The following is a 16,365-nucleotide window of genomic DNA, read 5'->3' on the forward strand; positions in this document are numbered from 1 at the left end:
GGCTGTAAATGGAAAATGTTAGCATTGCTGTGGTTTCCAACTGTACTGTCTAATATCATCTGCATGCTTCCTGCAACCAGCTACAGCTTTTAAACTCTGTTTGATGTGTGCATCCTCAGTAAATATAAGCACTCTTAATTATCATTATGGCAAAACTATACACACCTGTGACATTTCCATGAAACATTGATAGATCATGGAAATAGAAACCAAGAACCCTTTTTTGTTGTTGCTCCTAATACAAATAGTTGTTATTCCCTAAGGGGGTGGATACAAGCTGGGTAGCTTCTCTGACCATGAAGGAAGAATGCATGTGCGCACATACGTATTCTAGAGTTACCACCCAGTATGTCAGAAGTAGCGACAGTCTCCACATTCAGACAGGCAATACTCTCCCAGTGGCCATAGGCTGTGCCGGGGCCACATAATAGGAACCCCCCTCTTCTGTCCCCCTGAAATCAGAGAGCAAGACCACTGGCCTCTAGCTTTACAGTCTGCAGCTCCGTAACACCTGTTCTCAGTCTGACTGACAAACAATTGTGTCTTTATTCATCACGAAAGAAGCAAGGCCAAAATCGGCCACGCCCCCCTCGACCAGTCTAGCCCCTAATCCCAATCTAGCATCCGAACAGGTTCTAAAACCTTGTGTTTGTGTTGTTTGACGCATATCATTGTACATTTTATGGAGAATCATGAAGACATTTTCTTTTCACACTGAACAAAAGTTCCATGGCTAAACCCTATAAGTGTTTCATTTATGTATGGCCATCACAATACTGCATAAAACTATAAAATACTACTACACAAACCCATTTTCAGTTACGTATTCATACATGTTGTCTGTGCATTACTGCAGAAACGCTAATTCCATTGCTTTTGACAAGAGTTTACGCTCCCTCTTAGAGCTCTAGGTTAAATCTTTGTTGTATGGTGAATTCAATGATAATCCTAATCCCCTCTTCACAAACAAGAGTTAAGAGGGGGAGCGAGTCAGCAAAAGCCAGGCCCTTACCACATGCTTCAGTGTTATCACTAATTGCAATGTTGTATGATGTCCTTTATAATGGCCTCGAACATTTACATAAATCGCAGCGCATACAATTGGAAGTATGCAAGGAACATGTGTGGCATTTCACCTCGTTTGGCAGGCTTTTCCACAACCACTTCTAATAGAGGATCAACTTCCGTCCCTGGCTTGGTATGCTTCTACATTTTATTCAGAATTTTGACTAATTGAAATCAAATTATTGGTTGTAAACACATACATTGCAGATGTTATTGCAGGTGCAGTGAATTGCTTGAACGTGGCAAGCAATTCTGAGTACTATGACTTTAGTACAGAGAAGAGTAATCATCGACTTGTGTCCATGTATGCTGTAACTATTGGCTGATTCCTAGGAACAGCAGCACATACCCTCTCCCCTTCTTAAAGGTACTATATCCAGCAGGGTGATGAATTATGTGGAACCACTTCACTCACAAGGTGCTATTTTGGGTCACTCAGAACCCATCAGAAAGAATGGAATTAACATAACTCAGCCATGTCAGTTGAAAGACATCAGCAAACATCAGCAAACAGTCCACTGGTGCTAAGTACCTGCAAGACAGAGATCTGTCAGTGGGCCATTTTGCTCAAATAGTGACAGTCAGAGCTGTCTGAGGAGAGAACGTGGCCAGGGAGAGACACACTAGGAAGATGGCCCAGTTCTAGGGCAGAAGGCTACTGTACGTATGGGTACACTCATTGAAAAAAAGGTTTCCAAAAAGGGTTCTTTGGCTGCTCCCATAGGGGAACTATTTTGGGTTCCATATAGAAACCTCTTCGGAATTGAATTGTATTGTGTGAAGACAAGAAATCCACAACCATCGTCCTTCCTTGAGTCATGTCATGGTCTCTTCCTTGGATCAGCCAGGTGTTGATGGATACCAGCCACCCAGAATCGCTGCAGAACGTGGCCCTCCACAGGTCAATTGCAAACTCAACATACACGCCAGCCAACTGCTCTGCTGCCATCACCTTCACACCTGGGTTGATTTCGTTAAAAAAAACTGATTCTAAAAATTCCCATCCATGATTATTTTATTTTTAAACACACAGAAACATGATCAAGTTTCATCAAGCTCCTTCCATCCTCAAATACAAAACTTTATTATTATTTTTTCAAATCATTCCATATATCTAAAATGCATACATCAATTTAATGACGTATAACAGCTTAACCATCTAAGCGTATAGCTAGGGCCATACTCATGTAGCCTCTCTGGTGTGTTCTTGGGTTTCTATCGTGTGTCTCTCTGGATGGGGGCACAAAAGAAGGCCAGTGTAAAAGTCCACCAAGGGTCCATATAAATGTCACGGTGATGCTTTGAAAAGGAGACCGGAGAACAATACACCATGCTGTAAAACACTCTTGTCATCCATCTTTTACACTATAAACATGCAGCTTTCTTATGCAGTGGCCCCCGTGGAGAACCCCACCCCTTGTGTCAATGGCCTTATATTAAAGGGAAATTAGGTGACATTGAGTTTTAAATTAGTTCGCGACATCTGCTCCGTTGCTGTCACTCCAAACCATTAATCTCACTGCTACAAGGGGACGGCATTGCCCACCTCCCAAGCCCTGATGGTAAATCCAGCCACTTGAGGGGGGAGCAAATGCTGGGAACCACAGAGGAACTTCTCTAGAACCGGTGAGAGGAGCGCTGTTTGACAGATACACTAAATCCAATCATCATCTAGTTATATTGTAAAATGAATGGGTTTAAAATGGAGCAATGGTTGTGGGAATGTTAATATATGACCGTGGCTGTCTTTTTCATCGAACAACTGGATGCCTTTTGAGTGAGTTTAACAATAACAGGACATCTGTATTGGACCACTTGTTATCAACCTGTGACAAGAAACGGGCTAATGTTTTTGTCCCTCCCACAGGCTAACCCTTGCCCCGTGACTGTTTGTTGTGTGACAGCCATTGATGGCTTATTGAGTTACAACCCACCACAATCATTTTACTGTTGGAAGGTGCAGTGCACTCCACTGTCCCACCGAAAGGTATTTGAGATCTGCAGGTAGGAATCAAAGGGCTAGAAGTATAGGAAAGCCCTATCCGGTTTCAAGCGGGGCAGAGTGAAAGAGCAAGAGAGAATCCTCTTACCAGGACACAACTTGAAGTACTGCTGTTTAATCAGGTACAGCACACAGATCTGTACCTGTCTCTCACAAAAGGTACATGGATGAAGTCTGCTCACCCCCAAGCCATCCATGCTCGCATAATCAAATCTGGGTAGCCATTTGATTAGCTGTTCAGGAGTCTTATGGCTTGGGGGGTAGAAGCTGTTTAGAAGCCTCTTGGACCTAGACTTGGCGCTCCGGTACCGCTTGCTGTGTGCTAGCAGATAGAACAGTCTTTGACTAGGGTGGCTGGAGTCTGACAATTTTTAGGGCATTCCTCTGACACCGCCTGGTATAGAGGTCCTGGATGACAGGAAGCTTGACCACGGTGATGTACTGGGCCGTACGCACTACCCTCTGTTGTACCTTGTGGTCGGAAGCCGAGCAGTTACCATACCATGCAGTGATGCAACCCTTTTGAGGATCTGAGGACCCATGCCAAATCTTTTCAGTCTCCTGAGGGGGAATAGGTTTTATCGTGCCCTCTTCACGAGTCTCGGTGTGCTTGGACCATATTAGTTTGTTGGTGATGTGGATGGCAAGGAACTTGAAGCTCTCAACCTGCTCCACTACAGCCCCATCGATAAGAATAGGGGCGTGCTTGGTCCTCCTTTTCCTGTAGTTCACATTCATCTCCTTTGTCTTGATCACGTTGAGGGAGAGGTTATTGTCCTTGCAACACACGGTCAGGTCTCTGACCTCCTCCCTATAGGCTGTTTCATCGTTGTCGGTGATCAGGGCTATCACTGTTGTGTCATCTGCAAACGTAATGATGGTGTTGGTGTCGTGCAGTTATGAGTGAACAGGAAGAACAGGAGGGGACTGCGTACACACCCCTGAGGGGCCCCCGCGCTGAGGATCAGCCTGGCGGATGTGTTGTTACCTACCCTTACCACCTGGGGGCGGCCCGTCAGGAAGTCCAGGATCCAGTTACTTATGTTGGAGTCATTAAAACTTGTTTTCAACCACTCCACAAATGTCTTTTTAACAAACTATAGTTAAGGAAAGTCGGTTTTGGACATCTACTTTGTGCATGACACAAGTCATTTTTACAACAATTGTTTACAGACAGATTATTTCACTTATAATTCACTGTATCACAATTCCAGTTTGTCAGAAGTTTACATACACTAAGTTGACTGTGCCTTTAAAACAGCTTGGACAATTCCAGAAAATGGTGTCATGGCTTTAGAAGCTTCTGATAGGCTAATTGACATCATTTGAGTCAATTGGAGGTGTACCTGTGGATGTATTTCAATGCCTACCTTCAAAATCAGTGCCTCTGCTTGACATCATGGGAAAATCAAAAGAAATCAGCCAAGATCTCAAAAAAATAATTGTGGACCTCCACAAGTCTGGTTCATCATTGGGAGCATTTTCCACATGCCTGAAGGTACCACATGCATCTGTACAAACAATAATACGCAAGTATAAACACCATGGGACCACACAGCCGTCATACCACTCAGGAAGGAGATTTGTTCTGTCTGCTATAGATGAACGTACCATCCCAACCTTAAAACATGGGGGTGGCAGCATCATGTTGTGGGGGTGCTTTGCTGCAGGAGGGACTGGTGCACTTCGTAAAATAGACGGCATGAGGTAGGAAAATTATGTGGATATATTGAAGCAACATCTCAAGACATCAGTCAGGAAATTAAAGCTTGGTCGCAAATGGGTCTTCCAAATGGACAATGACCCCAAGCATACTTCCAAAGTTGTGGCAAAATGGTATAAGGACAACAAAGTCAAGGTATTGGAATGGCCATCACAAAGAACTCCATCCCATAGAAAATGTGTTGGCAGAACTGAAAATGAATGTGCAAGCAAGGAGGCCAACAAACCTGTCTGTTACACCAGCTCTGACAGGAGGAATGGGCCAAAATTCACCCAACTTATTGTGGGAAGCTTGTGGAAGGCTACCCAATACATTTGACCCAAGTTCAAGGCAATGCTACCAAATACTAATTGAGTGCATGTAAACTTCTGACCCACGGGGAAAGTGATGAAATAAATCACTACCATTATTCTGAAATTTCACATTCTTAAAATAAAGTGATTGACCTAAAATAGGGTATTTTTACTTGGATTAATTGTCAGAAATTGTGAAACGGAGTTTGAAATGTATTGGCTAAGGTGTATGTAAACTTCCGACTTCAACTGTAGGTGTTCCTTTTGTCCAGGTGTGGAAGGGCAGTGTGGAGTGCAATAGAGATCATATCATCTGTTGGTGTGGTATGCAAATTGGAGTGGGTCTAGGGTTTCTGGGATAATGGTGTTGATGTGAGCCATGACCAGCCTTTCAAAGCATTTTTATGGCTACAGCTGTGAGTGCTACGGGTTGGTAGTCATTTAGGCAGGTTACCTTAGTGTTCTTGGGCACAGGGACTATGGTGGTCTGCTTGAAACACGTTAGTATTACAGACTCAGAAATTGATAAGTTGAAAGTGTCAGTGAAGACACTTGCCAGTTGGTCAGCGCATGCTCGGAGTACACGTCCTGGTAATCCGTCTGGGTTTGCGGCCTTGTGAATGTTGACCTGTTTAAAACGTCTTTCTCATATCGGCTGTGGAGAGCGTGATCTCACAGTCATCCGGAACAGCTGATGCTCTCATGCATATTTCACTGTTGCTTGCCTCAAAGTGAGCACAAAAGTTAATTAGCTCGTTTGGTAGGCTAATGTCACTGGGCAGCTCTTAGCTGTGCTTCACTTTGTAGTCTGTAATAGTTTGCAAGCGTCAGTGCCAGTGTAGTACAATTCAATCTTAGTCCTGTATTAACGCTTTCCTGTTTGATGGTTCGTCAGAGAGCATAGCGAGAGTTCTTATAAGCTTCCGGATTAGAGTCCCGCTCCTTGAAAAGGGCAGCTCTACCCTTTAGCTCAGTGTGAATGTTGCCTGTAATCCATGGCTTCTGGTTGGGGTATGTACGTACAGTCACTGTGGGGACAATGTCCTTGATGCACTTATTGATAAAGCCAGTGACTGATGTGGTGTACTCCTCAATGCCATCAGAAGATTCCCGGAACATATTCCAGTCTGTGCTAGCAAAACAGTTCTATAGTTTAGCGTCTGCTTCATCTGACCACTTTTTTTTATAGACCAGAGTCACTGGTTATTCCTGCTTTAATTTTTGCTTCTAAGCAGGAATCAGGAGGATAGAATTGTGGCCAGATTTTCCAAATGAAGGGCAAGGGAGAGCTTTGTACGTGTCTCTGAGTGTGAAGTAAAGGCGGTCAAGAATTGTTTTCCAATAGAAATTTGGTCAAACTGATTTAAGTTTCTCCGCATTAAAGTCCACGGCCACTAGGAGCACTGCCTCTGGATGAGTGTTTTCATGTTTGCTTATGGCGGTATCCAGCTCATTGAGAGCGGTTTTAGTGCCAGCATCAGTCTGTGGTGCTATGTAGACAGCTATGAAAAATACAGATAAACTCTCTAGGTAGATAGTGTGGTCTACAGCTTATCATGAGATTCTCTACTTCAGGCAAGCAAAACCTACAGACTTCCTTAGATATTGTGCACCAGCTGTTTACATATTTGCATAGGCCCCCGCCCTGTGTCTTACCAGAGGCTGCTGTTCTATCCTGCCGAGAGTATATAACCCGCCAGTTGTATGTTCTTAATGTCATCGTTCAGCCACGACTCGTGAAACATAAGAGATTACAGTTTTTAATGTCCCGTTGGTAGGATATACGTGCTTTCAGTTCTATTTTCTAGTGATTATTAGCTAGCAAGACAGAAGGCAAAGGAAGATCAGTCACTCATCGCCTGATCCTCACAAGGCCCCCTGATCTTTTTCCGCAAAATCTCAGTTTACTTCTCCAGCGAATGACGGAGATTTGGGCCTAGTCGGGTGTCTAATGTCTCCCAACCATCAGACTCATTAAAGAAACAGTCTTGTTCTAATCTGAGGGGAGTAATCGCAGTTCTGATGTCCAGAAGCTCTTTTCAGTCATAAGAGACAGTAACAGCAAAATTATTTACAAACAACGAAAAAATATATATAAAAAAATAGCATGGTTGGTTAAGAGCTGACAAGACGGCAGCCATCCCCTCCTGCGCCATCTTTCTAATGCTCACATATCCAGTGCACCATACCAGAGCTAACCTGCACAAGGGAAAATGTGCATGAAGGTAACACAATACTAAGTTCTTGCATCTCCTAAGTGCTTGCTCCTTACGGCAGTGCTGCAGTTGTTGCACCTACAGTTTGAAGTGGCTTTGTAATAGGCCGACTTCTCATAATAAAAAGAGCATCCCTTGTGTCGTCCTTCAAATAAACAAATGCATGTCAAAGGCTCACCACTGAACCTGAGCACCAATATGTCATATATAGAGATCGTCAGAGCTTTACCTGCAGTATGTCAGTAGAAAACACGGCAAACATAGATATTGAGAGAGAGGTTGGTAATCCACATCAAACTCCAGCACAGATGCTGTGGAAACCACTCATTCAATGCGTCTTGCTCCAGATACTATTTTAGAACAAATTATTTTGATAAATCTGTGGTTAAAATATATTTTTATACTCCGAAACTATCTGCCCATTTACATGGCAGTAATAGGGCACCCTAAAAGATGTGATATTATTTCAATGCTGTCTAACATTGACAATTTCAAATGTAGCCAGTTAATACAAATAGGACCACAACCATACTATCTAAAATCTAAACTAAGATTTGGTGGTTATACTCCATCAGAAATATATAGTAGATAACTAACTTCCCACAGTCTATTACAAAATAAATCTGAATGGGGAAGCCAAAATCATGTTCGGTTTAAAAATAATTTTACAAATCACATAAAGTGTTGCAGAAAATCAATGTGGATACAAAACTAGGGTTAACATTTTCAAACCAACTTGGACTAAAGGGGTTGAGAGAAGAAAATTGTTGCCAATTTGTTTGCAATGCGCTCAAACTGTACGGGAGTTCTTTCTTAGTCTCTGACAAGCAGGTGAGATCAAAGTAAAAGTGGACAAAAGAGGCTCAGCAGTGATTTGTCAGGGGACGAGAGGCATTCCCATCTGGGAAAGTGGCTACAGCCTTGGCCGGGCCCTCAGATCACTAGCTCACTAAAGAAACCATGCCATGAGAAAAAGTACAGCAAAAAAGGTTCAAAGGTCACTTTGATTTGGTCTGGATTATTGGTACCTCCTTTTTTTCTGCAAATGGGCCAAGAAAAGGACCTGTGGCTAATAACCTTTGTAATGTCAGAAAATGCACTATTGTGTACTTTTTGGGGAATTTGGGGTCAATTAAAAAAGAAGCTCTGAAATTATTGCTTTCATTTTTCAAGTTATAAGGTTCAAATGTATGTGTAGGTTGCCCTTTATATAGCATTGTTTTTTTGTTCATCATTTTTCAAATGGATGCATACTCTTTGAAAAAAAAGGTTATTGATAGAACCAAAAAGGGTTTGATTGCTTGCTTCATATGGCACCCCTAAAGGTTCTATATAAAACCTTTTTGTAGAGTTCTTTGATCAGAACCCAATGGGTTCTTTTCAATGAACCAAAATTGGTTTCATATAGAACCCTTGGGTTCCATGTAGGGTTCTATATGCAACCAATTTTGGTTCTACACGTATAGAACCTTACGGGATGCCATATATATGAAGCAAGCATAGAACCATTTTTGGTTCTATCCAGAACCTTTTTTTCTAAGAGTGTGGTATATCATGAAGCAGTCTTGCTAACACATTTAACCAAATGGATCATGGAGATGACACCTTGTTTAAAGGAATAATCCACTCATAAAAACTAATATATTTATTTTATTCATTAGTTCATTGTTGACACACTCCCAACATGTTTTGCATGATGATGCAGCAAGTTAATATGTGCTTTTTGAAATTCCTTTATCTTGAAAGAATGATTGCAGACATGCAAAACATGTTGGGAGTGTATCAACAGTGGACTAATGAAAAACATACCAAAACACCATTTTTGAGTGGATTATTCCTTTAATTTACTGGGGAACCATAACCAAAACAACCAAATCTAGCCATATAATCAAGCCGGACATTTACAGTCTGGTTCAGTTTTTAAAAATGGATTATGCCCAATTTAAAGGGGTCTTTATTCCAAAAGGTTTGATGAAAGATCGATCAAACACTGAAAGATCGTGACAAACTCATTATTGATTTGACCTACGTTTTCTAACAGTGTTATTACATTAAAACAATGTAATCATTTATAATCAAAACGTTTTTTTAAAGAATAATTTGAGCATCAACCATTCAGTCCATCTCTTCCTTCCTCTCCCTCTCTCTGTGTGTGTGTTGCGAAAATCAGACCGTTCATACAGATTATTACTGAGATGCTTTGTGAGCTGCTGTAGACCATAATTAAAATACTTTCTGAAAGAAATAGCGGACCACATCTTAAGTCCCAGCAACCCGACATCTGTCAGAATCAAGCCACATCAAGACAGTCTCTCTCAGAAATGGTCACCAGCACAGCGTATGAAATACATTGGTTGGCTGATGTTTTTGTATGTTGTCTGACTCGCAGGCGCCTACGATGCGCAATGATGAATATGTTATGGCCACCTTTCTATTGACTAGTAAACTACTTATATTTGACACACAGGGGTACCACAATACCGTATTCTAAGGGAAGACAAATTTTAAAAGTTCACTCCTTAAGGAGTTTTGAACTATGGCCTTCATAGCATTCTCTGGATTAGCGCCAAAGGGCAGAGAGATTTGTAGACTGTGCTAATTACGAGAATAGTGACCATAATATGAACAAGATGGAAGCAATTTTGGCAGTCGTCATTTGCGTGTTACTCTTCCGCCCACCGGCTACAACATAGCCGGATCCTTAATATTAGGAATAGAATAGCCTGGGACAGAGGAATGAATGAGCATATTGTGCAGAAGGAGATAAAATAAAATAGTTGACCGCAATGGGGACGCAAAATTCGATTAATGCCAATAATGGTGCTTCTCCGCGTATTCAAATATTCTGGAAATATATAATGAAACGTTTATTCTCCATCTTTTGATTTACAGAAAAAGCTGTCGATTGTTAAGTCAAAATGGAATTTAACGGTTTGCTCTCCGGGATGGCGATGATACGAAATTCGGAGGCTATCGGTCTGACAAAAGGTCGTTTCCGTAAAGTTATTCTGTTGCTTGCCAGTCCGTCCCCGTGCGTTTCATGCGTTATTGGATAGGCGATGCTCTCCATCAGAAGCACACTGCTTGAAGATTCCGTTGTGAAAGTATCTCACCAAAACAAAGATTCGGACAAATGATAAAATACTAGAGCTCATAAAAATATATGTATTGCGTAATCTTTAATGACACATGCTAGCGTCAATAAATTGGTAGGACAGTCACTTGAGATATTTGGACCACCCTAAAAATGTCTGAAATTAATATTTAAACGAATATATTCCGATTATTTGAGAGTATGAAACATAAATTAGGCTGGTTAGATTATCTGATCAAAATCCAATAGGAAAATGTCTGAAATGTAACCTAATTATGCAAATAATTGACCAACCCGAAGGCATGGGCAAACAAATGAAATGCTCTGAAACGCTCAGTTAAATTGAATTTATCAAACCACTTAAACCCGAACCTAATTTATAATATTATGAGAGACACTATTTTAAAATGGACCTAATAGGCCCTAAGAAATTGAACCCTAAAAAGTTGGTTATCTGATCCTTTGAAGATGTTTTTGTTTAAGACTCTTACCTTCACCTGTTAGACTGAATTGATAGAGCACTTGGATAGGCGCACGTGTCTTAAACTACAGTGTATAATGTGGGATGTAAAATTCGTTTTTTGGATATTTCAAAAGACGAGTTCAGAGGAAACCCCTGCCATCAGATGGCACGCTCTTTGAAATGCGGTTTTCCGCAATAAGCCACTGTGTGTAATGCTGTGTAATTTTATCCACGCTGCACTCTCTTGATTCACACAAGGCTGATACCTTGCCTCCCCCTTTCCTTTGTATCAATTGGTCGGAGTTCAGGCTATTGTCACTGGAAGGTTCTTTTATATCTGTGGACGCTGTCGATCAGCGAAATCTCACGATAGGCTCCTTGTAGGATCCAGAAGTTTTTGCAGTCCTCTGTAGGGAGAGCAAAGGTGACGACAACGCCAGAACGAGACCACACTGTTGTCAACGCGCCGGCTCTAATCGATGACCACGGCTTCACCAAATCACTTCAGATAAAGAGACTGCAGAGGATCACTTCTACTTGCCAATGTTTCGTGGGCAGGATCGTTGCGTTTTGCCGAGACGACAGCAAAGGCAAACGCCAACTCTTTAATGGGACCCCGGATGCCATTTCTATCCATTCTTGCCAGAATTTTACGATATACAGCCATGCCACAATGGTTATAATTCAGCTCCTGTTGTTGCTGAGTTTCTTGGACCAAAGCAAGCAGGATTATCTGTCTCCGAGGCTTGCTAGGACTTCAGGGGCGCCTTGTGCCATTGGCCAGGCGTGTGACCCAAGGCAGAGGAGAGATGCTGGGGGACGCGGTGGAGTCTACGAGCACCTCGGAGGAGCACCAAGATGCAGAAAACTTTACTGTGCAACTAAATATCATTTGCAAATACATCCAAGCGGGAAAATAGACGGTTCTCTTGAGGAAAACAACCAGTTAAGTAAGTATAGGCTATAATTAATGTTGTATTTCCTTTATATATGTGTAGCCTACACTTATAAAAAAAGGTTTGGGGTAGAACCAAACATGGTTATATGCTTGCTTCATATGGCACCCCTTAAGGTTCTACCATGAACCGAAATTGGTTCCATATTAAACCCTTTGGAACCCAAGGGTTCTGATCAAAGGGTTATTTCTATAAACATATAAACCTTTAGGGGTACCATAATACATGAAGCAAGCAATATAACCCTTTTTGGTTCTACCCAGAACCTTTTTTTCCTAAGAGTGTATACATTTTGTTTTCTATTGAAGATCTCATGTGGTTAATGAACACCATCTTTATACATATTTGAATAACTTAATTATAAAATGAAATATGTTGAATTTAATACTTTGTTTTAATTGTGTGGCGCTGGAAGTATCATTCCATGCGATTTGAACTAGATTTTCATTCATAGCTGTATTATGGTGGTAGCCTATAGCCTACATTTGGCTCCCACTTTTTTCATTAAAGATTTAGAAAAGTGTGTGTATATCTTGATACCTATAGCTAAAGCTGTGACCGTAAAGTGTATATATTTGCCTCTGTGGGACAACATTTGTTTAAAATAGGTTAGGCGTGCTCTCTATAAAACAGTATTAGCCTATGGGGTACAGTAGATCATATAGACGACAACACCGGTAGGTAAGCTTGTGAAGCATACTTGGTGAAGCAATCTTTGCCGAACTGATCACTTCCCGCTGTTCCCCAAGTAAACTGCCTCCAGGCTACTTCATCAGGGTCAACATTACGGTGTTCACAGATAATTGGTATACTTAATGGTTTCCTCTTTGACTTGGGAAGTGTAATCATGTTTGTATATCTTTGAAAACGTGACCAGAGGACACTTGTTCTCTGTTTTATTTAAACACTTAGGCCTAGTCACTTATCAGACAACAGAGCTCCCATTAGCCAAACCCAAACACTAAAATGAGGCCTATTTCCATATGAACATCAGCATTAAACAGACTGAGAGACACAAAAGCCGAGTCGTAGCGGATGTATTTATCCAATCAAAGACGATTACCCGAAACCACTGAATAGCCTACATAGACTAAATCAATGGATGAGGAAAGAGCAAATAAATCCAAACGTAATATTTTTCAATCTTACATCTTCTAAACATCCAATTTGGCTTTTCATTTATCAAAATTATTTGCGCGCAAATGGACTTTTGTGATGACATTTCAACCAACAATTTAAAAAAAGATACACAGTATGGGCTATTTTATTGACATTTCATAGTCGTTGTATTTCGACACCCGACATTTAACCAAAACGCGTAACGTTTATTATCCAGATAAACCCAACGTTTTTCTATGCGTAATGGAGCCCAAGAACTTCGAAGCCACTGCATGTCATCAAAATGATAGCGTCATGAAGGAGAGTACGACTACTCCTATAGCTGGACGTAAATGTTCTTCAGAATGCATCAATGCATAACATTTGGTCTCATCTTCTCAGGCATCATGGAGATCACAGCAGTTGATGTTGGAGTGGTAGCGATAAAGGGGATATTTTCCGGGAGATATCTGGCCATGAATGATAAAGGACGTCTATACGCCTCGGTAAGTGTTATGTCCCATTTGCCAAGATATCTAGATATGCATTTAGAGGATTCGGGTAAAAAGGAGCGCTATTTGATTCCATCTAGCCACTGTGGTGTTTATCTTTCGTAAAACTGCACCAAACTGTAGGGATTTCCCTAAACAACCTCTCTTACGTGAGGTTTGTGCGACTTCTCCAACTAATTGGTCACTGCTCTAGTTCAAGAGTTTGAAGCAGCCCAGCATTGCAAGGCAATATGACCAATCAAATGGAATGTGTTTGTGTGGGTGTCTGTTTAGTTTTACTATCTTTGTGGGGACCAGAAGTCCTCACAAGTGGGGACAAATCGCTGGTCCGCACAAGGAAAATTTGTATTTATATTTTAGGCTTAGGGGTTTCTGTTAGAATTAGGGAAAATAATATTTTGAATGGGAATCAATTGCTTGGTCCTCACAAAGATAGCAAAACAAACATATGTGTGTGTGTGTGTGTCAGTGAATCAAGGAGGCCTAATTGAATATCTTATGCAGTAATCATGTGAAATTGTGATTTCATAGATTCAGGTCTATTTGAGCTTTGGTCCAGGGCCATAAATTAACGATTAATGAAAGGACTGATTGACAATGATGGAAGGTTGACCATGATGAAAGGTTAAAGCAACATTTTTTTTCTCTTTCAGGATGTGTTCAACCAGGAGTGTGAGTTCCTGGAGCGGATTCATGAGCTGGGCTACAACACCTATGCTTCAAGACACCACTCCACCCTGCAGCCCCCTGCAGGGGGTGGCAGTGGCAAACGACGAGCCAGTGCCAAGAGGCAGTGGTATGTGTCCATCAATGGGAAAGGCCGGCCAAGGAGGGGCTTTAAGACACGCAGCACTGACAAAGCCTCCCTTTTCCTGCCTCGAGTGCTAGGCAATAAGGACCATGAGATGGTGCGAAAGCTCCGTGACAGCCAGAGGCACCCAGCTGGACAGCTGAGTCCCCCTATGGGCCGGGCTGAGCACCGGAGACGGAGACACCGGGTCAGGGAAAGAAAGGGTAGAACCAAGAGGCCTGGTGACTGACTGACACTAGCCACTGCCCGAGAGCAGTAGGCCCTATTTCTCCGCTAAGGAACACCAGTTCACGGCACATGAAACTGACCAAAAATGAACTTACTGAAATATCTGCCTTAGATACTTGGATCAGCCAGTGGCAGCACAACTGTACTTTGTTGTACAAGCTCCCTCCAAAATCCTTGCTTGGCATACATGCAACTCGAACCATCCCCTACAACTATTGCAATACCAACACAAGATTTGCCTGGGAATTCGAGTTAGCACATATCTGAAGTTAGAGCTACCGATACACAAGTATGAAAGGATGTTACGTTTTGTCTTTGTTTTGTACATACACTTGTGAATGCAACTAAAGTCAATACAGCTGGATATCTTCCAACTGTTGTATTACCTGGAAAAAGTTGTTTTTGTGTTCTTGTGGAACTTTTTAAAAGATCATAAATAATGTATGTTTATACGTGTAGTTACTTTTTAATATCAGTTTCATTTATCAGCAGCTTTAATGTGGGAAAATGAGTGCGTGTAAGAACTGGACATCATTCAAGTGCTTACAGATACCAAGGAGGTGGTATTCTCCATCATTCTAGTGCTTACAGATACCAAGGAGGTGGTGTGCTCCATCATTCTAGTGCTTACAGATACCAAGGAGGTGGTGTGCTCCATCATTCTAGTGCTTACAGATACCAAGGAGGTGGTGTGCTCCATCATTCTAGTGCTTACAGATACCAAGGAGGTGGTGTGCTCCATCATTCTAGTGCTTACAGATACCAAGGAGGTGGTATGCTCCATCATTCTAGTGCTTACAGATACCAAGGAGGTGGTATGCTCCATCATTCTAGTGCTTACAGATACCAAGGAGGTGGTGTGCTCCATCATTCTAGTGCTTACAGATACCAAGGAGGTGGTGTGCTCCATCATTCTAGTGCTTACAGATACCAAGGAGGTGGTGTGCTCCATCATTCTAGTGCTTACAGATACCAAGGAGGTGGTGTGCTCCATCATTCTAGTGCTTACAGATACCAAGGAGGTGGTATGCTCCATCATTCTAGTGCTTACAGATACCAAGGAGGTGGTATGCTCCAGAGAAATAGATTTACAGCAAAGCACTTTTTCATACGAACATAAAAAGAAAACAAGTAAAAACAAACATGGGAACACATTTATTTTGAAATGTACAAATGATGTGATAGTCTGTCTGTAAACTGCGAGAAGTACTTTGTATATTACTAATGATATGAATATTTATTTGGTACCTGTGTTTAAGTTATTGATGAGATTGTTTCTACATTTACCAATGTTATAATTTTAAAAAACTTTGTTGTAACCAACCAGGCGTGCCCCTCACTCAAACAAGAGATATTGTCAAAACAAAATGGTCAATCTGACTTGTCAAACATTACCATGTTTTGTTAATTGGCATAACTAGCTAGTACAACTGAACAGACAAACTACATCAAATGTACTTACCGAATCCTCTGTCAATTTTTTGGGCATGAAACCACTCAGCAGACTCAGTCTTGTCCTGCCCATGACCATGTTTTGCACTTCACCCCAGGTTGGGTTCATCTCTGTCGGTCCTGACCTCACTGTTCCTACACCAGGTAGAACCTAGCTTTGGCCTTCCATGTTATTCATAGATTGCTGTTCTGTTCAGAGCATGGGGGATACAGCTCTGTTCCACTCCATGTTAACACAAATATGTAATTGTCATGATTTCTCTCACCACCAATCAATTATTTTACGGTGAATGTTGAGTCATGAGGCTATAGTGAACACTGTAACATGTAAACAATAAACTATTAAGTATTTGGATTAATGTCATATGGAAATGTTTAACCTGTAAACATTGTGTTCAATGTAAGATGATTTTTACAGTTTCTAAATAATATAGGCTACTGATGGCAACATG

At 41.5% G+C, this 16,365-nt stretch overlaps 1 protein-coding gene across 1 annotated transcript; it reads left to right on the forward strand.

Annotated features, from left to right (window-relative positions):
* Positions 1-11,439: 11,439 nt before the first annotated feature.
* fgf3 (fibroblast growth factor 3) lies at positions 11,440-16,362 on the forward strand. The gene is made up of 3 exons (XM_064975907.1): positions 11,440-11,806; positions 13,313-13,416; positions 14,076-16,362. Exons 1-3 carry the CDS (start codon positions 11,530-11,532, stop codon positions 14,460-14,462), a joined length of 768 nt encoding a protein of 255 aa, XP_064831979.1. The 5' UTR covers positions 11,440-11,529; the 3' UTR covers positions 14,463-16,362.
* Positions 16,363-16,365: the final 3 nt, after the last annotated feature.

Source organism: Oncorhynchus masou, chromosome 1 (assembly GCF_036934945.1).
Source record: "Oncorhynchus masou masou isolate Uvic2021 chromosome 1, UVic_Omas_1.1, whole genome shotgun sequence".
NCBI lineage: Eukaryota > Metazoa > Chordata > Actinopteri > Salmoniformes > Salmonidae > Oncorhynchus > Oncorhynchus masou.